This window comes from Vigna unguiculata, chromosome 7, assembly GCF_004118075.2.
Source record: "Vigna unguiculata cultivar IT97K-499-35 chromosome 7, ASM411807v1, whole genome shotgun sequence".
In the NCBI taxonomy this organism is placed as follows: domain Eukaryota; kingdom Viridiplantae; phylum Streptophyta; class Magnoliopsida; order Fabales; family Fabaceae; genus Vigna; species Vigna unguiculata.
The window spans coordinates 13,204,790-13,226,080 of record NC_040285.1 but is presented as its reverse complement, the minus strand read 5'-3'; the positions used below and the strand labels follow the sequence as shown (position 1 = coordinate 13,226,080).

The 21,291-nt window shown below is 33.7% G+C and overlaps 1 protein-coding gene across 1 annotated transcript; it reads left to right on the top strand.

Annotated features, from left to right (window-relative positions):
• The first annotated feature begins 786 nt into the window (after positions 1–786).
• Positions 787–1,248, top strand: LOC114191178. Its single transcript, XM_028080360.1, has one exon. The coding sequence runs from the start codon at positions 787–789 to the stop codon at positions 1,246–1,248; it is 462 nt and encodes a 153-aa protein (XP_027936161.1).
• The last annotated feature ends 20,043 nt before the right edge of the window (positions 1,249–21,291 follow it).

The window sequence follows — 21,291 nt, the reverse complement described above, 5'->3', positions numbered from 1 at the left end:
GAATTCAAACATGTGTTTAGTATTCAGGACCATCTGAATAGTGAATATTGGATTCTCACGTGTGCGGCCACCCACTCGTATCCTGCCTTTGTCGATCAATTGCTTTTGACTACCTCTTCAACTGGATCTTCCCTAGCATTAGGAATAACCTCCATTTGAACCCCTCCCCTCGTCGGCCAAATGGCTACTACTCTCAGTCCCTGACTCTCCACTCCTACTACCCGACACCAATGTAGACAAACTATCACTATCACTAGACATACCTTATGAATAATGAAAGTTGACGGCACAAAGAGGAAATATATCGGACAAGACAAGTGCAAATGATGTAATTTCTCAACACCAAGCAAATGATACTGGACATAAATCTTTTTCCAAAACCCTTATTTATAAGACAAAACTGCATTCCCAAAAAATTTTCATGCTCAAACGTTACAAAGACGAAGTGTCAGAACTAATGGTGACTATGTAACTTTTTTCGATGTGAACCCTGATATCATAAAGTATCTTCACCTGCTCGTATCACCTTTGACAAGTCTTAGCAACGTTTTCACTTCTCAAGATTGTGTGTTGGATCACCTAGGTACTTGGAGTGATATGTTGTCATTGGTAGAGTTCACGTATAATAACAGTTACCATTCCAGCATCGGGATGGCACCATACGAGGCATTGTATGGTCGGAGATGTAGGACTCATTTATGTTGGCAGTAGCATGGGGAGTCAGTCGTACTTGGGCCAGAGTTTTTACAGTAGACCACTAAGAAGGTGAAAGTAATACATGATCGGATGCGGGCAACTCATAGCAGGCATAAGTCTTACGCAGATAACAGGAGAAGGTTGCTCAAGTTTGAGGCAGGTGACCATGTGTTCCTCAAGTTGAAGAAGTTAATTCCTCGATTCATCGGTCCATATCAGATCACGCGGAGGATTGGACCAGCAGCTTACGAGATTGTCTTGCCACCTCACCTGGAAAATCTACATAATGTCTTCCATGTATCACAACTGAGGAAGTACATTGCGGATCCTACTCATGTGATGGAGGAGGACGATATTCAGGTGCGCGAGGACATGACGATTGGAGTTGGACCAGTGAGAATCCTAGATTCTCAAGTCAAGCAACTCAGAGGGAAAGAGATTCGGACTGTGAAGGTCCTATGGGACGAGGCAACTCAGAAAATGACGTGGGAGATGGAAGATATCATGAGGAAGTCGTATCCTCACCTTTGTCCTGATAAGTCCTATTTTTGAGGACGAAAACTTTTAAGGTGGGGGAATGTATGTAAGACCCGTGAAATTTAAATAATTAAATAAATAATTATTTAACCAATACGGGTAGGAGAGCCTTTATGGCATTTAATGGAGATTGTTATGACGTGGAATAGTACTAGCTCAATTGGTTGAGAGTACTTAATTATGTTTAGAGGACTTAGGTTCAAGTATTATGTATGTCATTTATGTGTTATTTAATTGTTATTATTTTATTTATGTGCATGATCACTGGTAGAATGGGATTCGCCAGGTGATAGTTGCCAAAACAGTGGGCTCATAAAACGCATGCGCCTGGCGGTAAGGGTAGTCCCACTAGGCGGTGTCTGCAGTATTGGTGGTTCAGAGGCGTTACGTGTCTGGCAATACGTGTCCCCTGCCAGGCGGTCTGGAAGCGGGCAACGCCTGGCACCTCGTAAGCAGTGCCAAGCGATTTTGTTGCAGCAAAGTTGTGTCATGGTTGTTGTGTGGTACGTGGTCTACAAGGCTTCTTGGATATCTTAAAGTTCGACTTGCTGGTGTTCCTTGAGTTGTGGCTCAGAACGTATCCTCTGAGTTGTGGCTTGGGATAGGGGTTAAGCACGTGGTATTCCTTGATTTGTGGCTCAGAATAGCATCTCTTGAGTTATGGCTCGGGATGGCGGATGAACACGAGAAACTCTTGAGTTGTGGCTCGGGTTAGCGAGTGTTACCGGTGTGAGTGTGCACGTTATGGCGTGTACGGATGGGTCCAGATAGATTGTCCTCCTCAGTAGTAAACTGACGAGTTTGGTAGTCTTAGGATTTGTAGCATGGTTTCTTGCATGTGCTTTATCGATTGTGGCCGATAGGTGTGATAGCAAGACATCTTGAGATATTCATCAGAAGACGTATAACACGGTTGACATGGTAGTGGCCATGTGTTATGGAATCAAAGGATGGATTTCCTTTGGTGTGGTTGTAATATATGTATATGCTTGTATATATATATGTTTATTCTGTTAGCTCACCCTTTTTGCTTGTGGTTGGCGATGATTGTGTACGCGGTACACGTGAGCAGATGTTGTAGCAGGTGGATCAGGTGAGACATAGAGTCGGAGCGTGGCTGGTCTGGGAAAAGAATTTATCAAAGTTTTGATGACTTTACTATGTTTTGAATAAATTGTAATCTTTTACATTACTAGACTTTTATAATTATAATGGAGTTTTATAATTATGGATTTTTGGACTATTGTCGATTTAATAAAAGTTTTAAAATTTCCCGAAGTTTTGGGAAATGAGATTTAATAAATGAAGTTTAATCATTATTTTGTTATTTATTATTTTAAATTTGTAATATCTGGTCGGGATGTTACACATAGCGGCTAAAGTTGCAAGTAAAGGCCGATTACTTCAGATGGATACATACAGGTAAAAACCGACTACCCCAAACGATTACATACAAGTAAAGGTCGCCTACTCCAAAGTTAACAATTCAAACCCCCATAATCAATCACAAGTCTAACGCTTGGGCCCTAGTCAGGCCTATACAAGCCCAAAAGAGGTCCAACGAGCCTTACAAAGGCCCAGCCCATAAGCCAGGTAAGCGGTGATTAATGCTTTATAAATATAAGTGGACCCCAAAAATTAAAGGTACGCAATTAATTAATTCTCTAATCCGTGATTTGACCTTTGAGATTTTATTGCTAACTTGATCGTCAAAGTCTTTTCCGCAAGTAACCCAAAAAACGTTCAATCCGCCTATTCTACAAGAAGACATACCCAAGCCAAAGATTATAGGAGTAGCCATCTCAAAGGGTCAAGGATTGGGTAAGATTTGATTTGTGCTCCCTAGTATCTTGTTATTGTTTCCGTAGGAATAGAAATCAAAGTTTCAACCAAGGGGGAATGGTCCATTCCAAGTGCTTGAAAGAATCAATGACAATGCTTACAAAATTGATTTGCCTAGTGAATATAATGTTAGTTCCACCTTCAATGTGTCTGACTTATCTCTTTTTTATGTAGACGGAGAATTTGATTTGAGGACAAATCCTTCTCAAGAGGGAGAGAATGATGGAGATGTGACAATAAGCAAGGACAAAGATCCATTTGAAGAACTCTAAGAACCTATGACAAGGTCTAGAGTAAGGAAAGCAAAAAAAAAAGCCTTGTAGCAAATGTTGTCCATATTATTTGAATACAAGCTCAAGTTTAAAGGAGAAAAAACCAAGGTTATAAATTGCATGATGGCCCAAATGGAGGAGGACTAACGCGCCACATTGATGCATTTTCTTTTATTTAAATAAGGGTATAATGCTTTGTAAAATTGGCTGACCAAATTATGTTTTGAGTTAACCAATTAATGGGCTTTAGTTTTGCTTTAATTTCAAGTTGTAATAAGGGTCCATTTGACAACTTAAGAACCAGCCTTTGGAAGACCAAGAGGACATTTGTTGAATACTTTTGGATGACTTTTGACTGCCACAATTTCAGTTAGAATCAACCATTAAGTATGGACAATTATTAGCTTGAGTGGATTATTATTAGCTCTAGTGGGATATAATGACAATCAGTGGGTCTTTTGTAATTCTAATAGTTAAAGCTCCTATATAAGCTGAACTATTTTTATCAATGAAATCAAGTTAAGTTTTGTTCAGAAATTCTCTTATCTATCTAACAGTGAGAGTGATTCTCCTAGTTCTTAAGTGATTCAAGAACCCTTGGCTGTATCAAAGTATTTTTCCATCCTTTTTGTGTTGCCTCCTTTGGAAAGAGTGATTCTTTCCTTCCACTTTTATATTCACCTCTTATTTCTTTATTCTTCACCCATTTTTTCGAAAGAAAACCCAATTTTGCCCAAAAATATCTCGTGGTCATAATTGGTTCTAACCCTAAAGATCCTAAGTCAACCCTTGTGCAATGGGATTCACATCAATTTTTTTATATCTTATGGCACCTTCAAGCATCAAATAAGCGAATTCCATCTTGTAATCACATCTAATCTCAAACCAATGCTCATATTTATGCCAACATCACTAACACATTCTTAGAATTTGAGAGTTCTTCCATCTGATGATTTAACATACTTAACACTCTCTCTAATATTATCAAGTGTTTTGTCAACCACCTTTAAACCATCTTGAACTATCAAATTGAGAGTATGAGCACAACATCAAACATGAAAAACCTCACCATCACATTATAAATTTCTTTGAACACAAAGATGACTTTCTAAAATATCTTGTAAGGTATTATTAGTAGAAACATTGTCCAAGGTAATGGAGAAATTGTTTTTATCAGTACCCCCATTGCTTTAGGCAATCAAATACAACATTTCTAGTTCAACACCCGTGTGTAGTGGTTTCATTTGACAAAATTTAAGTATTTTACTTGTCAATTTCCAATTTTCAGTAACAAAGTATGCAGTTAGGCAAATATAACCCTCAAAAGTAATTGCAATCCAAACATCGGAAGTTAAACAAATTCTATTAGGAATTCTAGACATGATTTGCTTAACTTTATCATTTTCTTCAATGTATTCCTTCTCCACATCTAAGTATTAGGATTAATGTATTTTATCCACTCCCTGGTTCCTTCCTACTCAACGAAATTATATGGAAGATCGTGTTTAATTATGGCTCTCGCAAGTAACTTATGATGAACCTTTTGATTATTTTTTATGTCCCAAACTTTCCTTCCTGATCAAGACTTAGATCCACATCTAAGTTTGCAATACTTCTATATGAATAGATATGCCGACTTAAATGTGAAGTCCCATAATTATTTTTGGTTTTAGGGTTTTGCCAACTTTGTAGTTATGGCCATAATACTTACACAAAGCGTTTTCAATTCCATCCTTGTCTTTACCTATTATTGTGAAAAAATTTCAAACATTTGATATTTCTTTTTTTATTTGTGGCAGCACTTTTAGATGGACCACGAGTTTCATATACAAGATCATCATCCAAATTCAAAGGGTTACTCTTAGAGTGGTCCATATTTTAAAGTTATTCCACACAACTGCATAGAATATTTTAGCAAAAATGATTCAATCCTCATTGTAATGATTAAAATTGTTAGAGAATATAGGTGTGGCAACATTTATATTCTCCTAAAAATAGTTATGTATTTGATTAAACAAAGCTATCTAATTCAACCATGTGATTCTAGAACCAACTGAGCAAACAAACTAGATCAAGAATATTTTAAACAATAGAGAACTAGGCACTAACCTCAACCTTTGTATCAACAACCTCATGAAACATATAGGGTACCAATGAATTAGATCTTTGCTAGATTGTCCTAATTGCATGATTTGCTACATCTTGAAACTCACATAAGGTTTAAACTCACTACATAATATAGTATATAAACTCACTACATAATATAGTATATGTAAACTTTAGGTGAACACTTTAAAAGTCATGAATTCGTTTTGAGAAATCAAGCACCATAAGAAAGACTAACTGAACAAATTGCTCAATCATGCTCGAAATGAATTTAAATACCTTATAATTGACATTCTATAGTATAATAAACCATTTTATCATGCATATACTTTTTAATATTTTTCTTTCATGATTGAAGAAACTGGATTCATGAATGTCAGAAATAGAATTGATAATGAAATAGAAAGAAAATAGAAAGTAACATATTCAAATCTAGACAAACCAAAATGACCATCATATAGTAGGATTCAACCTTAGTAACACAATACACAATTTTAAAGGAAACAAAAATCAAACAAGTTATGAACATTAGTATCCCAAGATCCAAAAATTTGGGATCATGATATAAGAATATTATATCCATTACCAAGGTTTTTAACGTCAAAAGCAATAATAGTTGGTTCAAAACCATAAAAGTATAAGATTCAAAAGATCAAGGAGTTTATTGATCACTGTCAACATACTTCAACAACTGCATACAAACCTGCTTTTTGGTTAAAGGAAAAGTGGCAACTTTTATAAGAACTGTGAGCAATATAATTGCAAAACCATAAGCATATGGGACATGCAAACCAAAAAGCCCATCCTTGAGTATCTGAGAAATGCAAATTACTTTCGCTCGTAATTACTGGACAATATGTAGAGGCAAAATTAAATCAGTGTGAACTTGTTCTAGAAAAAATTTGAAACAAAAATAATTATCTAACTCACATGTAACGGTAAATCACAAGTAAGCTATGTCCTCGTGTTAATCATCGTAATACACTATAACTATTTAATTTCATTCCAAGAACATACCTTAATGGCTACTTTCTGCCCCTTCTTGGCATAATCAATAGGTTTGTGGTTATTTTCAATGGAGGAAAGGTAACCAATATCAATGAACTCTCTAGAAGGAATGCAAATTGGAGTCCCGATCTGTCAAATGGACAAATATTAGATGCAACTTAAGGAATGAAAATAATTACCTTTGTGCATTGCACAAACATGCTTCATAAAATTAAACTAAATGTTGCTTGTAAAGGTCAAAAGTCACATTAAGCACATTTTAATGCTTCAAAGTGGCCAAATTTGTAGGGTGGAGAATAAGTAAGTTCATTCCATTTTCACTTTTCCAACACTTTTGTTGTACCAACTACCGAGAATGTGTGCAACCAATTTCAAGCCTAAGTTTCCACCTCACCATATTATAATCACTCAAACCACAACTTAGATTATACATGGGACAAAGAAATACAATTAATTCTTCTGTTAAAAACATATTTAAAATGGGAACTAAAACAACGAGGTGCATTCTAGCTAAAAAAGACCTTGTCCTTGTGTGAAGAAAACTGTTATTCGCCAGATAATAGAACCCATATAAAATAAATCCCCAAATAAAAAGTAATAATACCTTTCCAAGTGTTTCTCTCTGAACATAAAAGGGTGAACTTTGATATCATTCTTTCGTTGATTCTCGATTCTCCTATTCTATCACTCAATCTTCATCGTTGTCACACTATCCTGTACCGTTGTGTGTTGTCGTCGAGCTTCACTATAGACGGTGGTAGTTAGGGAACATAAGGTATGGTTTGAATGTGGATGAAGAATATTTAGGGAGGAGAAGAATTTTTGAACGAGAAGAAGAAGATGTGTTTACGATTTAAACAAAGATGTATTCACTAAAAGGGTAACCCGACCCTAGCCTATCCCAACCCACTACTTGGGGGTTTTGGGGTCTGAAGGCTTCCGATCTTCATTGTTGCCACCACTGCCATGTACCGATGTGTGTTGTCGTCGAGCTCCATTGCAGACCGTGGCAATTGGGGAACGTGAGACATGGTTTGAACTTAGGTGAAGAATATTTAGGGAGAAGAAGAAGATGTGTTTACGATTTAAACGAAGACACGTACCTCGAAAGGGAAACGTGAGGTATGGTTTGAACTTGGGTGAAAAATATTTAGAGAGGAGAAGAATTTTTGAATGAGAAGAATAAGACATATTTATTATTTAAGCTAAGACGCGTTTACCGAAGAGGCTAATCCAACCCTAACATGTCCCAACCCACTACTTAGATGACTTTGGCGTTTAGGTGCTTTGAAAAAACCCCTAATACGTGGACCACAAAAATGGGATCTAACTCCAAAGAGGGTCAGGACTAATACATGAATTAAAAAGAAAAATGATAATTCTACCTATAAGGTTGAGCAAATAAGCGTGGTTCATATTGAGAACAAGTTAAGTTCAATGTGAAACTCTTTGGAATCTTCTCCATGTTGGGAGACAGACACAAATGAAAGGGGATGTGTGGGACATGGAAAATTATGGGAATGGAAAAGTAGGGTTAGAATTTTGATTTTGAGCGAGGATAAAGTTGGGAATTTCTTAATTTAAGGGTGTAGGAAGAGAAAAAAAGGGTAGTGCACGAAAACACATAAAAAAAAATTGAATCCCGCCGTCCGGAAAAACAACCAACCGCCAAGTTAAGCATATTAATCATGACAGTTTCTTCCTGCACCTCTATAGTTTCAATCACTCGTTGTAAACTTTAAAATTTTATATTTACCTTTTAGTTTATAATTTTCAATTTTAGTTTTGGATTGTTTAATAGAAGATTTTTCAGAATATACAATTTAAAATTAAAATGAAAAAATACAATCCGGGATATTTTTCATTAAACATACACAATAAAAAGAAAAAGAGAAAAAAAGAAAAGAGATCTGGAACTGATGTAAGAAGAAGAAGACGAAAAATGGGAGAGAGAAATGCGGGGCTATTATATAAAAAGAAAAAGATGATGTGTAGGGAAAAGAGGGTAGGAAGAAGATATGGACTAATATGAATTTTACAACTTTATGGGATGTTCATATTAAAATGTATCGAGAAACAGAAAGAAGGTGTCATGAATAAGATTATGAACAAGTAGGAAAAAAAAGTTAATTGAGTTTTTAATTTCTAAAAACAATTAGTTATTTTAATTAAGTTTAATAAAACTAAAACCTTTAATAAAAATTCAACATGTATAAATTTGTGAAAATTTTAAAATTTAATTGATAAAAAATAAATAAATATGAAAGTAGAGGATAAATGCACCAAAATAAGCTGGTCCCAAAGCACAACACAACCAAACATCTCTTAATCTTCAATAAATCACCTGCCACACAGTAAATGCATCATATTTAAACACAAACCACCCATCTCTGCCAAATTTATTAAGCAAGCAGTTGTTAAATTATTATTTTTTCCATGGATTTTTACATAATAGTATAGTTACATTATGAGATATTATGTAAGTGGTACATATAGAATTAGATTAATCTAATTTTAAACTTAATTTAATTAAATATCAATGTATTGAGTTTAGAGATATCAACGGGGCGGGTAGGATACGGGTAGTAGCTCTCCCGTACCTTACCCGTTGGATAAATATCATCCCCATATTCGTACTCAAATCCATTGGGTATCCGTTATACGGGTACTCGCCTATTGTTTTCATATCTGTGAGTATCCACGGGTACCCGCGGATATTTACAAAATTATTTTAAAAATAAATATTTAATCATAAATTCAAATAAAATAAAATACATCATTATCATAAAGTTTAAATAAAGTTCAAACAAACTCAAGTTTATACAAGTCCAAATAATTATAAAAATAAATATAAAATGACGTTCAACACAATGGAAATTCTTTAATTAGTGCTTCGATCAACAAGTCCACTCTCTCCAATTGATTCCTGACAAATAATACAATAATAAACCTCAATTGCCACGTGTCAAGTATTCTTATTTTGATTCCATCATTTGACAACAAGCATACCATAAACGTCACTGTTTATATAGGGTTTAATGTATATGCTCAATTTCAAAGAAGGGAAAGAGAAGAATGTTAAGGGGTGTACTTAAAAGAAGACAACGTACCAATACTTGAAGCTGGAAAAATGAAGACAGAAGACAAGACAAGATGTGCAATTTAGAAAAAATTAGGTCTGAATGTTTTTTTACTAATATATATTTATATATATATATATATATATATATATATATATATATATATATATAAGGATATTTTTGTGAATTAAAGTTTAGCAGGTACGTGTATCCACGGGTATGGATACTATGATACCCGTACTCACTCCGTTAACATGCGAGTATCAAAAATACTTCTACCCGCGGATAACGGTATCCATTTTTAATATCTATTTTTTATCCATTACAAGTTTTATCCGCAGATACCTGCATGTATGGATATTTTTGACATCCCTAATTGAGTTTATTTTAATTTAATTTAATTATAATTGAGTTGGATGGAATCATATTAAATTAAAAATATTATTTTTTTTATCCTTTAAAAATGCTACATCAAAATCAATAATTTTTAAATTCCTTGAAGTAGCAATACATGAACAATAACTTTCAAAATACCGAGACATTACAAACAGTGATTGTAGATTTATTTTGTAACTCACTAAACGTTAATCCAAAAAATAGGCGTGGGATATTTATTCATAATAGAACAATACTAATTTTTAAAATTACTAGACAAATATTTATACTAATAAAAATACATGCACCACTGTGTTACATGATAAAAAAAAACATAAATTATTATAATTATAAACTTAAATATAAACACTTTTTGTAATTTTACTATAAAATTTTTTATTTATTTTTTAAATAGTTTTATAATTAAAAAATAATTAAATTTTAAAAAAACGATTGGTTACTAAAATTGATAAAATAAATTTTTTTATTAAAAGGAAAAATTAGAAAATAATTGTGGACAAGATTTATATGTAGGTATAGATTATGTAGTTGAATATATAGAATTTGAAACTTACAATTGGTTAACCAATAAGTTTAATTTAGTATAATTGTCTTGCACACTCCTAATTTTTGTTTAAATTTTTTAGTATTTTAATATTATTTTTATGAAACATTTATTTGTCACCCCTTTAATCATTCATCTTAAATTTCTTGGCTACTACTTGTTGAGATGAAAATATAAAAGAAGTTGTTACGCATTTATGTAATTTTGATTGTTTTAATGCATGTAATGGAAAAAATGAAGTTGAAAAAATAAATGGAAACTAGTTTTTTTCTTCAAATAAAACAAAAAAGACTTCCCAAGCAATGGTGTTGAGTGGTGAGTGAGTGTGATTTCTTAAACCTAAATTCTAACCTCAAGTGATGTAGAATAATTAATAATTGGAATTAGATGTACCCATTTACAATAACACCGTCCCTAGTTACCATCTTTTGCCTCCCTTCATTATCTTAAAAACTCTATTGACACTAAAAACTTCTAAGGTCTACACGTGGTGCCATGGGAGGTTGCAAGGAGCCAAATAAATTAGCTATTAAAGTATTTGAGAATCATATTAATTACAACACATCAATTTCACTTTTCTCATTCTTACTTTCTCGATTTTCAATTTTCCTTCTCTATTTTTTTTTATTTTTTTTATTTTATAATGTGGGTCAACTATAATAAATCAATAATAGAGGTGGTGATGAGTTGGTACATTGAAATGACCTTTTTCTTTTATCTTAGGTTCATTGTGATTAAATAATTCTAAAGGTGACTTTTTTAGAATTTACACTTCGGTTTCCTTCACATCGACTTTTCTCGAATTTTAGCCTCTTTGTTTTTTATTTTGCACGTGCAAGTCAATTATTAGTTGCGTGTCAAACAGGCAATAAAAATGATAAGGTTACATGTAATGTAACATTACGTGGGGTGATTTTTATTTTTTTTAATATAAGTTACTGTTTGATGAAAAATTATAGATTATAGGTTACGATTATCAAAAGATCATCGTTGTTAATGGTTATGAATAAGTTACAATTTTTTTCATTCAATCGTGTCTTATTATAATTTTATTTTTTTAATTATTTTTATTTTTGTAATTTATGTATTTTATTAAATAATTTAAAACAAGTACCAGATAACATAGTTGAAATAGAAACAACAATATTTGGTGAAGAAAAAACTTGAATTATCATAAATTTTTTTACCATTTACTACCGTTTTTATTTTATTTTTTATGTGTTATTCTATTTTTCTAGATTTTTTAGATTTGTTTCATTTATCTACTATACTAAAACAATTATTAATTTTTTATTGTGTTTTTTAACATTAAATAGATATTTTTGACGCTCTTACATTTTACATACAAGTTTTAAAGCTATAGGAGGAGCAAGGTGCGAGACAAACACGAAAACGCGAAAGGAAACGAGAAAGAAGATGCACCAATAAGAAACTTTTTTTTAACTCTAATCATTCCTCACCCTAAACATATATAAACCTTCTACGTACATTACAATATGAATATCTTAATTTTATCATATATTTCGTCACTTGTTATTTAAAAAATAACCTCACTAAATAAGAGTTACATAGTTGCACCAATGAAGTTTATACTAAACTATATCCAACATAAAATATTATGTATTGAGCCACTTTATCTTCATTGAAGACTTCACCTTGATAAACACCAATTTTGTTGCCTCTACAAAGTCCGTGATATAGTAAATAAAATTTCCCATTCCGTTTTCTTTAACACCTTTTGTGTAGAGAAAAGTTGGCATAAATGCAATTTTTAATCACATGAGAGAGAAATAGAATAATGAACCCACTTATAATATGTTTGCCATATATTGCTAGCTGTGGGACAAGACCTACAAAATTTGACACTTGTTGATAAAAGGACATGTCATTTCCTTCTATATAAGTTGTCTCTAGTAGACATCATGTTCCACAATAGTTTGTAGCTGAAAGATTGAACTTTCGGTGGTGTCTTACTATTCCATACAACCTTGAACATAGGATCATGTTGTGTTCAAATTTGTTTCTGGATGTGTTTATACGAAGAGTTTGAGAATAAAATAAAGGGATATACCAACCAACATTGAATCAATTAAAACATAATATTTGATGGACGTGGAAGACGAAATAGATGGAAGATTATTACTGATAAAGTGTTACATTTATTGTTATTATTATGATTCCATTATAATATTAATATATCGAATTTATGACCTTAATTCTAATATTATTATTAATCAAGTGTTTATTATTAGGTAGTTAGGATATGAATAGTAGTTAGGACATAACAACTCTAATATATGTCAAGTTAATTTGATGGTTTTCGCATGATTTGGTGAATGTCTTACACAAGGTGCACTTTTTGGTTATTGTACCGGGTTCGTGTTATATGTAAGGTGGAAATTGTTTGAATAAAGTTATGACACAAGATCAACAAGCCATATAATTCAGTCGAGTCGTTCTGGTAGAATTTCGGATGAATTGGCCCTGACCAAATTTTTTGGTCAAGTTAATCATGATTTATGATCAAATTTGGCTGAGTTTGTCTCATTTCAAATTTGGACAAATACGGATGAGTTAGTCTTGTTTGAAATTTAGTTGAATCGGTCCTAATCCAAATTGGTTCATCCTTAGTTGAAGGTTGAGACAGGTTTGCTCGGATAAGCTGAATTGGATCGATGGACGAAACATGTTGGTCCTGTCCAAAAGTCAAGATGACTAGTCCGATCAAAGGTCGAAAATGATGCAACCCATGCTAAAGGTCGAGACTGGTCAGCTCGACTCAAGCTGGAGGTCGACTCAGCCTGACTCGGACTGAAGTTCGAGATAGGTCAACGTGGACCAAAAGTCGAGATGGACCAACCTGGGTTGAAGGTCAACCTTGGACAATTTAACTAGAGGTCAAGACAAATTGGTCTAAACGAAAGGTTTAATAATATATTAAAAAAATAATACTTTTTTTATGTTCAAAAAGAAAGTCCATAGACTGACCTTGATCCATAAGACTTTTGTGGGTTTTTGGCTCTGTGAACTTTTTTAATTAGAAAAATTTTGGTCTTGTGAACTTTTTTTGTCCTAACCAACATTGGCCAAATCAAAACCTGTGAACCGGATCAAATCAAGAGTTCTCCACAAAAATTTTAAAAGATAATGTTATCATTTGATAAGAACTAATTAGTATTAATAATACAAATTATACTTGTAGGATTATACGATCAATATGAATTAATAGTAACATTATACTTGTAGCATTACACGAACAATATGAATTTAGGAACTTTGTTAAGTTTTTTTTTTCAACTAACTGCTTCAAATTAAGGGTAATCATGGATTGGATTTTTAATGATCCAATCCACATCCATTTTGGATCCAAATAATTAGATTAGATTTTCGATCCAAATCCATTTTTCCAAAAAAAGTAGATTGGATTTTTTTTAAATCCAGATCCAAATATTTGGATCAAGTTTAAATCCATATCCAAATATTTGGGTAAAGTTCAAAATCCAAAATCCATTTTCATAAAATACATTTAAATTGAATTTTCTAAAACGTGTGTCCATAAGGTCGACATCATAGAATTTGACAAATTTTTTGTCAGCACCAACGAGACAAATTTTCAGCATGGGACGGACTCGACTGACTTTCGGTCGGCCCGACCGAATTTTTGTCGAACTCGACCGAATTTTGGCCTGGTCGATTTGGCTGAATTTTGGTTGGGGTCGACTTGGCTAAATTCGAATGAATTTTGGTCAGGGACGATGTGACCAAATTTGGGTCAGGGTCAACTCGACAAAATTTCAGTCAAAATAGACTTGACTAGATTCGGTCGAATTTTGGCGAAGGCCAATTTTGCCTAATAGGATCAAATTTTGGTCAAAGCTGACTTGGCCAAATATGGCCACATTTGGGTTAGGGCCTGATCATTCAAATTTTGGTGAGGGTTGTCTCAACTAAATTCGTTAGTCGGGACCGACTCGGTTGAATATGGCCAATTTTCGATCACGACCAACTCAGTTGAATACAGTAAAATTTCGTTTGAGACATACTCTACCGAATACGGCTAAATTTGGGCTAGGGCCGACTCGACCAAATTTTTGTCATGACCAACTCGACTGAATTCGGCCAAATTTACGTTGGGATCGACTCGCCTGAATATGACCAAATTTCGGTCACGATCGACTCAACCAAATACGACCAAATTCGGGTCAGGACCAAGTCAGCCAAATTTCGGTCAAGGCCAACACGACCGAATTTTGACTAGAGCCGACTCGACTGAATTTGGCCGAATTTCGGTCGTGGCCGAGTCGGTTGAATACGACCAAATTTCGATCATGACCAACTCATTTGAATACGGCAAAATTTCATCCTAGGCCATCTCAACCGAATACAACCAAATTTGGGTCACGATCGACTCAGCCAAATCTCAATCAGGGCCAACTCGATTGAATTCGACCAAATTTTGACCGGAGCTAACTAGGCTGAATACGGCCAAATTTTGGTCACAATTGTCTAGGTCGAATATGGTCAAATTTTGTTTAGGCCGACTCAGCCCAATGTAGTCAAATTTGGGTCTAGGTCAACTCGATTGAATACTTCCAAATTTTGTCCAGGACTGGCTGGGCCAAATTTTGATCGGGACCAACTTGATTGAATTCGGCCAAATTTCGTATAGAGTCACGCCAACTCAGTTAAATACGACTAAATTTAGACTAGTCTGTCTCGACGTTTAGCTTAACCTAACCAAAAATATAAATTGAAAATTTGGATTGAATATTTTGGATTATCAATTTTCAAAATCTAGATTTAGAGAATGAACATTCAATCCATAAAATATATAAAATGTAGATCAGATTAAAATTCATATCCAATAAAATAGATTTTAAATGGATTGAATTTTTAATAAAATGGATATTAAATGGATTGGATTAGAAAAAAAATGGATTAGATCATAAAAATTGGATTTTTTTGTACACCCTTACTTTAAATAGTTCATAATCAGAATCAGGTGGGAGTCCAAGAAACATGGTTCAAATTTAGTTAACACATTTGGTTAGTTGGATAAGATGAAATTTAGACTATGTATAATGTGAACTTTAGGACCACATATTAGAAAGAAAAAAAAAACACCATAAACATTGAAACTAATCACGAGCTACCCTATCCTCCAAATTTCCAACCAAAGACTCTTAAAACTTCAATAACCATTTGTCATATGACATTGAAACTAAAAACAGACCTTTTTTGTTGTTATTGTTCTTATCTTAGACTTATTTGAGAACGCTGGTGCGGTAATCAACAATTTTGAATGTTATTATCATATCTTTATTCTTTTAGAGTTCAGATTGAATAAAATGGTTTGCATGCGTGAACTTTGCAAATACACCAAATCCAACACATTAATTATTTGAAAAAGTAGTTTAAAATCACTTTCAGGTGTTTTATAAAAGAAAAAACAAATCACCATTATACCTTTTAACAAAATATCCAATGATAAATAATCACGTTCCACCGGTGTAACAGTTTTCTGAATTTTTCCATAAATAAAACATAAGTTTTAAATATTTAAACATAACAATTATAAAAAACTAAATAAATAGTCAATTGAGTACAATAAATAATGAAACGTTTCATTTTTAATAAGACAAAAAAGAAACCTTATTACACAATATTTAACTTTATTAATTTTATTTAAGTTATATTAATGGTTGGAGTAATTGAACACATATTTTATTTATGTTTATGTTTATTGTAACGTCCCATTTAACTTATAAACGCAATTAAAGGAAACGTCACACATAAAATAATATAACAACGCAGTCCTGGGGTTCTCAACATCACCCCTACAAAACTAGGCACACCATGATGCCAACAAACGCAGGATAACTGTTTAACTAAAAGTTTACAATCTAATAACCACGAATACATGGGTCATAGCCCTAAAGAAAACATGAAGGAAAGAAGTAAAAGATTCAGCCCAGATGGCTAAGTAGCGAAATCGCCATTCCCTTGTTGACCACGAGAACCTCGCCCATCTGCTCCAATCAACCAAGTTGATGATCATCGCAAGGAAGAACAACCACATACAACACAACCATGCAACGAAACGGGTAAGCTAGAGCCAACAACATACTCATCATGCAGTCAAATACATTATCATCATCCCATATCCATATAACAACCAAGCATGTTATGACTCTTCATTCAATACACTACAACTCGACTCGACTCATCCGGATACGTATAACTTAGTCGGATTCAGCGGATGTTTGCACTTGTGGTGAATACCCCTGCTCGACCCTGAGCTGCTCATCTCCGAGCTATGTGTTACAAGTGTTACGATGAATCAAATCTCCCTCACCACAAGGTTAGCCCTTAATGAATTTCAGGCCTCCTGCTACTCTCACCACAGGAGTCAGTCCGCTCTAAGTGAGACTAACCGGCCCCTTAGAGTGTTAGGATGTAGTCCTTACCTTGAATCCTTACCTAGTTATACAGACAGGGAACCACCATGGACACCCACTAACAGGGGCCATGGAATTACGTCCCGACCACTGAAGCGCAGCCCTAGAGGTCTCACCTAGAGACCCCAAGAAATTACACGCTGACACAGACTAACACTCATAAATCAGCAAGGAAAAATAATCACATACACTATGCAGGGAAGATTTATACCAACATCCATAGACAACTCCCGTATATCACATGTCAAATCAGTACCAGCTCGTATTACCAACCTTGAGGAAACATCTCTCCTCATGTCAATGTCATGCCACAAAATTACCAACCACCAAGGTTCATCGTTATTCATACCCGATTTGTGATCGCATACAAATCTAACCACTCATGTAATATTCACGTAGGATCATGCCACTCTCACCCGTCATCACATATGAATTCCCTCCCCCTCATCATATATATACATGCACATTCAACCCATCAAAACAGATCATCAAAAATAAACACACGTCCCAAACGAAGCGTTGTCTCGCTCAGCTCCTCGCTCAGGCCGAGGGGTCTCGCTCAGGCGAGACGTGCTCGCTCAGGCGAGCTCCCCCTTCGCCTAGGCGAGGGCTCGAGAAGGGAACAAAAGCACTCGCGGGATCTCGCTTAGGCGAGACCCCTCTCGCCTGGGCGAGATGCTCGCTCGCTCAGAATCACAGTGGGTCGCCTGGGCGACCATTCGTGGAAAAAGGGCTTAGGCGAGCCTCTGCTAATCTCACCTAGGCGAGACCAGTTCGCTTGGGCGAGTTTATCAGTGCCCGCCACTGCTTTCACCTGCAACAGATGCGAAGACATACCGCAAGCAACAATTCCACCGTATCATACATCCAAAACAACAGGTAAACACAAAAGAGAATCACCAAGCACACAAAACAGCATACTCGCAACAAACAAACAGAGGATTCTAGCTTCCCGTACCTGGAGGAAGGGTTAACGGAAGCCTTGGCAGCACGATAGCTAGTACTGCTGTCCCGAGAACAGCTAAAGAGCTGGAAAACAGTGGAGGAACAGAACCAAGGGGAATTTAATACGAAGCGCTAACTGGACATAATGCCAAGGAAAAATACATACAAGCTAGAAGGGGCACTTACGCGGAGTAGAAACTGGGTTTGAGCTAGCTCGAGGAGGACCTTAGGCAAACCCTAGCAGAGCGTTCTGTGAGGGGAAAGGAGAGTGACGGCTGCTGGATTTTCTGCAAGAGTGCAAAGTGAGGGTTAGGGCATTCTGAAAGGGTTTTATTAATTGGGCCAACCCTAGGCCCAAACACAAGAGGGCAGCCCTTAACTTTAGGGCAGAAATGGCCGGCCAACTTTGATGGACCTTACATTTATGCTTATGTATGTTTATTTAAATAGAAGTTAATATTAATGCGAATAAAAAAAATAAAAGATCTCATTGAATACTAATTATATATAAATATTAATTTTATTTTCAATAATCACACGTGATAATAATTAATAAATATAAAATATATGCTTAATTAACTTATTAATTAACAAAATTCAAATTCAAACAAAATAAAATATAAATTTTGCACAAAATATTTTTTTACTACAATAAAATTAAAATATATGTCTAATACTTATTTTGTTGAACTAATTGTTAACTCAAAATCTTGGACATATTTATAAAAAAAAAAAATTAGCATAACTCTTTTACAATTGTATTGTACCAACTGCCATAACCACGCCGAAGAAATAAAAAATTGAAGAAAAAAACAAAATGTGAGACAAATGATATTTGTGAATTTGTGGGGCTTCTTCTTAACCCGAAAAAAAATCTTCAACCACTTTATGGCGTTACCATAAATCAAATTAAGAAAATATAAAAAAAGCAAAAAAGTATCTTCTTTGAAAAAGGTCGTGTACTCATGTCAATAAACTTTATAGAAAAAGAATATATATTTGATGCATAAGGAAAAAGAAACTTTTACTTCTTCATAAATAAGTTTGCCATACTTGTTGAAGTGATGAACGAAAAGTTCAGTTTCCTTGAATAGAAATTGAAACTTAAATTTTATGTGCAAAAAATAATTATAATAAGAGGTTTATTCCTTGAAATTATTCCTCTTTAATATAATTTTCTGAAAAGAGATTTTAAAAAATTGCCGTACACGTAAACGGTCAAGTCAATTAATCAACCGAAAAGGAGTGTATTTTGGAAAGATTCTTACCTTATCACATAACGGGATAATACTCCTAAAATGTTTGATTTAATAGAAGCGAAACGTAGAACCGTAGAATCGCTTTTGCATAAACTTTTTGACGTGAAAAAGTACTGAGAAACACGAACTAAACGCGCAACCAAACACGGAAACACTTACCTTATATGTGTCTCTATATATTAAGTAAAATCCGTTAGTGGATTAAAAAAAAGTAGGGATATTTTTTTTTAGTCTAGTAGTTTTAAAATACAAAATATATGTGGTGCCATAGTATTTTATCGTATTTTTGTTTGAAATTGAAATTATGTTCACTTTTTTTTATCTATATGAAATGTGATTTCCAACCATACAAATACATACAACATTTCGAAGATTACTTTAAGTTAAAATTCTCTTGTAAATTAAAATTAACCTTCATACAAATTTAAATAATTTTGTGAAGAAATTACGAAAATAATTTCGTAAAGTAGTTTGTACAAAAAAATTAATTTATGAAAAGAAAGTTCATTTATTTATTTTTTCTCCAATAAATACTTGTTAAAATATTTTAGGAAAAGTTGTGCATTTGTCCAAATATTCATGACGCACTTTCTATCGAGACTTCAATTTCAATCCTATTTTACCATTTTATATATAACAATAGTAATAAAATATTTATAAGTTATAGTTTAATTACATAAAATACTTAAAAATTATACTTTAATTTTATCAATCAACTTTTTTCTATTTTATATCTTTAACTACATTATTTTAAAAAATAAAAAATGTCTAGAAATCTCATCTCTTAATATTTCTAACTTGATACTAACACTAAACTTGTGGTAAGTTAGGTTATCTCCCTAATAAATAACCATGTAGCACACAATAATAATCCATTATATCTTCTTTTTTCTAATGCAAAAACATTAAATCAATCATCACTATTCTATATAACCATGTTTTTCATTTATAATTATATAAATTAATTAACTCATTACAAAAAAATTCTTCAAAGTAAACAATTAGAAACTAATTAAGTCAAACATTTTAATTAAAAGAACTCCATTAGATTTCTACATTAGAAACATGATAAAATTATTCAACGGTTTGCTTAAGCTTAATAGCCTATATATCAGAATGACTTTTTTACTTCTGAAAAAGGTTGGAAGATTGGTTGGTTGACCTTAGCACGGTACCTTATGGAAATACATGGCATAAATATTTGGCTAGCCACAACATTAAAAAACAATTTATGTTGTTCAGTGACTAGGCATTAGGCTTGCTCCTGAATAGTAAGCTAATCAAGAAAGAAAAACAATTAAAATCTTATGCATTTTAGTAACTAGATTTACAGGGAATGTAGGAAAGATCACCTGGATCTCAAAACAAGAGCTACTTCAATCCACCGAGTTTGATGAAAATCAAATGAGAATAACATGGTTTATGTCCAAAATATTTTAAAAAAGAAATGGAATAGGAATATCATTCACATAATAAGATGTGAAAATATGACAAATAAACAGTTAGTCACCTTCATCACGTGAACAATTCCAAATCTGCAACAAAAATAAATTAGAGACATGGTTTAGTGTGGGAAATAAAACAAAATCCCTAAATTCAAACAAATAATGAAGAAAATAGAAGTATGACACTATTAATATGAACACACCTGACGACGTTGACAAGATGATAAGATTGTTGAGAAGATATCACGAACTTTCATAGAGAATTTTGACTACATCGTGTGCTCTATTGAAGAAGCAAATGACACTGACAAGCTTACGGTTGATGAATTACAAAGCTCGTTGCTCTTTCATGAACAAAAGGTATTAAGAAGAAGAGAAGGAGATGATAAGGCTCGGAAGATTTCATATGAGGAGAGAACATATGGGAGTTGCAAGAGGAAGAGGTCGAGGTAGATCCTTCAATAAAGCAACAATCGAATGCTTTAAGATTCATCAATTGGGGCACTTCCAGTACGAATGTCCTAAATGGGAGAAGGAGGAAGCTCATTACACGGAACTGGATGAAGAGGAAGAGCTATTGTTGATGGCATATGTGACAGAAAACAAAGCAAAGTAGGAGGATGTCTGGTTCCTAGACAATGGTTGTAAAAACCACATGACTGGCAACAAAAAATGGTTTGACAAGATAGACAAAAGATTTATA

Bases quoted from the DNA above. Each gene is read 5' to 3' on its own strand.
- LOC114191178 (XM_028080360.1), top strand. From the start codon at position 787: ATGCGGGCAACTCATAGCAGGCATAAGTCTTACGCAGATAACAGGAGA.